The sequence below is a fragment of the Elephantulus edwardii genome, unplaced genomic scaffold, assembly GCF_000299155.1.
Source record: "Elephantulus edwardii isolate Elephantulus edwardi_28Jun2011 unplaced genomic scaffold, EleEdw1.0 scaffold00015, whole genome shotgun sequence".
In the NCBI taxonomy this organism is placed as follows: domain Eukaryota; kingdom Metazoa; phylum Chordata; class Mammalia; order Macroscelidea; family Macroscelididae; genus Elephantulus; species Elephantulus edwardii.
This window is the reverse complement of record NW_006399765.1, coordinates 11941258-11945337: the sequence shown is the minus strand read 5'-3', so window position 1 is coordinate 11945337 and position 4080 is coordinate 11941258. Positions and strand designations below refer to the sequence as shown.

Genomic DNA, 4080 nt, shown 5'->3' with positions numbered 1-4080 from the left:
TGTCAGACGAAGCCCCAGAATCCTTGCCTCCAAGGTACACTGGGGGGGGGGGGGGGGGGGGGGGGGGGGGGGGGGGGGGGAGGGGGGTGGAAGAGGAGACGGGGTCAAATATGCAACCATGAATGATGAAAACCCAACTTCTCTGTAAACATTAGTTAAAAAACACACACAATTTAAATTTTATTTTAAACAAAGACAGCCTCAACTTTGTAATTGGAGAATATCCTTAACTTTTAAATTAATGAATTTCTTAGTCACTTAAGAAAAAAAAAGGATTTACCTCCTAGGAGAAACCCTAGGGGTTGGCGGCGGACATTCCACTCCATCCTACAAGCTGGCTGCCAGAATGAACTCCTGGTCTGGCTTTATCTAATTTTCTGAAAAGCACAGTGATTGAAATGTCTGGCTGCTAAATTAAATGGTGGTGGTTGTGTGTACCCCTGAGTCGGACCTGACCCTTAGCTGAGCCACCCCCACCCCCCAAGCCGGTTTTCAGAGGCAGTTAATTGCATTAAAGTTAATTAAGTGCGAATTAAAGCTAGCAACCCAAAAAGACTGCAAGTCGGCTTCCCCAAAGATCTAGCCTCGAAAACCATAAAGGTACAGTCTGTTACATCGGGTTGCTAAGAGTTGAACTTCACCACCAACGGGCTTGCGTCTTGGGTTTTTCAATTCGATGCTAAGCGTGAAGAGGTCAAGTTCAGAAGGGTTCAATGGCAAGATCACTCTGCTACTGCAAGGCGGAACCAAAAATTCCGTCTCCACCCTGAGCAGCACCACCGCCCCCACCCCGCCCCGAGCCGCAGCGCGGACCCGGGCGCCAAGAGGGCACGCGGGGCTCTTTAATAAGCTCCAAGCGCTGTCCACTTCGTCACTCGTCAAGAACGAGTGACACGGGGTCCAGGGACGTTACGACACTCAAACAAGGTCACAAAGAGAGTTGCTGCCAAGGGTCGGGGGGGGGGGTGGACCACCCGAGTCCCTCGGGACCACTAGCGAGCCTGAGCCATAGAGGGTCCACCAGCAGCGAAGCCGTGGTCCCTAGTCCACCGAGGCCACCGTGCAGGCAGGTCCGCAGGCACCAGGGCAGCAGTCGTGGGTCCGAGAACAAAGTCAAGCGGCCGCCTCCCTAGTGTTCCACCCAGGGACTTACCGGGCCGCCAGAACTTCACGGGTCCCACGGGCGCAGCCATGCTGGGGTGAAAGGTCACGACGAAGGCTCCACCCCATCCGCCGCACTCCAGCCTCTAGGGTCCCGGGGCGTGGCCCGTGAGGAGCCTCTGCTCTGACCGCTCAGGTCGGGTTGCGGTCACGCCCCCTCGGGGCACCGCCCCTCAGGGCCACGTGATCCATAACCAGCACGGGACTCTTTAGCCACGCCCTTCATTCGCAGGCAACCTATAGAATGAGTATAGAGGCTTGTGTCACGCCCCCAGAGCCGCGCCTCCCCCATGTGACCTATAGTGTGTCTTCCGCTAGGGTTGCTGCCCCGCCCCCTGGGCCACGTGACAGAGTGGCCATCTTGGAGAATAAAGCGTACTATCCTTCGCTTCTCCATCTATCAATTTATGGGTCAGGGTGTTCGTTGATTTCGCTAGGATTGTAAAGTGACCTGCATTTTACATCCTGTGAGACCAGGAGATTCTCAAATTGACTACTAAATTATTAAATTGGGCTGCACTCTATACTGGTTTGCCACTTCTTCTGGTCTCATCTTTCATTCCTCTACGTTCCTAGCGGGGCGGCTGTGAATCACGTGGGAGGAAACCGCCAGTCTCACGCCCCTGGAGCTGCTGATGGATTCAAACCACCAGAGAGGCGCTGTCTTTGCGTTAGGAGCACAGCTTCATACAGACCAGTACTATACAGACTACGTAGACTGTTGTTAGGTGCCCTCCTGTCATAGGAGTAAATTGTCGGTGGCAGTAAATCGCCCCGGAAGAGAATGCCCATCCTCCCACGGAGTGGATTCTATATACTGGTGAATTTGAACCACGTATTATAGGGCAGCTTCTTACCATTTACAAGACACTAAATAGGAGCTACCCAAGTATAGAAAAGATTTCTGGGCCAGGGGACCTCTGGTGGCCTAGTGGCAAAAAAGCTGCATTGCAATCTCAGAAGTATATGGTTCGAATCCACCAGATGCTATGCCGGAGAAGGAGGGACAATCTCCTCCTGTAGCAGTAAGATCCGATTTGACGGTACACACACACACACACACACACACACACACACAGAAGAATAAAAATTTAAAAAAAAAAAAAAGAAAATTATCTCTGGGACGGGAATGAGGAAGGGCTCAAGTAGAAACTAAGCAATTGTTCGACAGAAAGATTGAAAAATAAGAAATGGATGATTTTTCCAAAATACTCCCCGTTAATATAACATTTTTTTAATCGTCAGGAAATCATTGCCAAAACATAACAATCTTAAAATTATATCAGCTTTTAAGCAGAGATCTTGATGGCAAGGTGCTGATATTTATAGGATCGCTGAGTTGCAGTCCACTCCACAGCACTTTAAAAACAACAATGCTATTTTGCTTTTATAATCACCCGTCTGTTTTAACAAATTGAACCTAAATTTTGCCAATAAATTTGCCATTTTTTTCTTTTTTTCTTTTTCTTTTTTTTTTTTTTCTTATGCGTGTGCCGTCAAATTGGATCTGACTGGTACAGGAGGCGACTGTTCCTCCTTCTTCAGCAGAGCATCTGGTGGATTTGAACCGTGCACTTCTGGGATTGCAGTGCAGTTTCCTGCCACTAGGCCACCAGAGCTCGCCTAAATTGCCATTTTTTTAACACCTCGTGTGCAAAGAAAGTCTCTCATGATTAAGCAGACTGTTGTTAGGTGGTAAAGGAAATGGGAAAGATCCATTCGGCACCTGAAAAAATGGGGTAATGGTGAGCATGAGCCAATAGAGATTAAGTTAATAAAACACAATGGGAATGAAGGACAGCATGAAACACAATGTATACAAATTGTACATGTATACAGCACAAGAGTGGAAGACCCTGCCTGGAAGACCCTGCCTGAGATGGATTGACGCAGTGACTGGAGTAATGAGAGTAGGTAGGTGTGTCAGAGACAAAGCAATTGGCTCAAGATAGAACAAGGTTCAGAGATGTTGTACATAGGATCACTATAATCTCAGGCAACTCAATGGCACATAATAATAACAAGTTCTGGTGGAAGTAGTATTTATATGTAGGCAGTAATCAGATGGAAGAGAAAGGCTTTAGAATCTACCTATTTGTGGGCTATGAGGAAAGTGCTGTCTTCTCTGAGGGAAATGGCTAACTCAAGGAAAGAACATTTCAAGGATAAGCAAGCATGATTCGGAATCCTAGTTCTGTCTTTATCTAGCTGTCACCTGTCCAGCTTGTTTACTGTGGTAACTTCATGATGCAGTGACACTGGAAGCCAGGTCACTGGAATTCCAAGCATCAGCAAGGTCTTCCATGGTGAACAGGTTTCAGCAGAGCTTCCCAACTAAAACTAAATAGAAGAACCTAGTAACTGATCTATGTCGGGGGAAAAAGCAGGCCAGTGAAAAGCTTCTGAATGACACTGGAGCATTCTCTGGTATAGTAACAGAAGATGGCCTTCCTTAAGGTTGGAAGGCAATCAATCAGACAATGGGCTCAAATCTATCAATGACTGTGATAGGGCTGCTGTGATTTGGAATTTACTCAAAGGCACCTAACAACAGCAAGCCCATGTAATCTTAGTTGTAAAGTTAGGCATACAAACATCTATTTTAATGGAGGGGGGGAACCCACCAGAGTATCTGGCAATGTCACAACATTTATCAACAACCTGTGTTGTGCAGATGGCACGAGCTTGCTTCCAGGAAGTAAAGACTTGAAGCAGATTTAGGGAAGATCAAAGACTGAAGTCTTCAATATATATTACACCTTAACAAAAAAAAAAAAAAAAACATTGGATCCACACGTAACATCATGATAGATGAAGATTAATGTTGGCAATGATTTTTTAATGGTTTCATTTTACTTGAATCCACAATCAATATCCACAGTCACAGCAGTCAAGAAATCAAAAGTTGCGTTGCACTGG

The 4080-nt window shown here is 46.8% G+C and overlaps 1 protein-coding gene across 1 annotated transcript in view; it reads right to left on the bottom strand.

Annotated features, from left to right (window-relative positions):
- Positions 1 to 1217, bottom strand: part of DHX35 (DEAH (Asp-Glu-Ala-His) box polypeptide 35) — an 82424-nt gene extending 81207 nt beyond the window's left edge. The window contains exon 1 of the mRNA XM_006881715.1: positions 1154 to 1217. Within this exon, the coding sequence (XP_006881777.1) occupies positions 1154 to 1193 (40 nt within the window). The 5' untranslated portion in view covers positions 1194 to 1217. The remainder of the gene's footprint in view (positions 1 to 1153) is intronic.
- Between the last annotated feature and the right edge of the window lie 2863 nt (positions 1218 to 4080).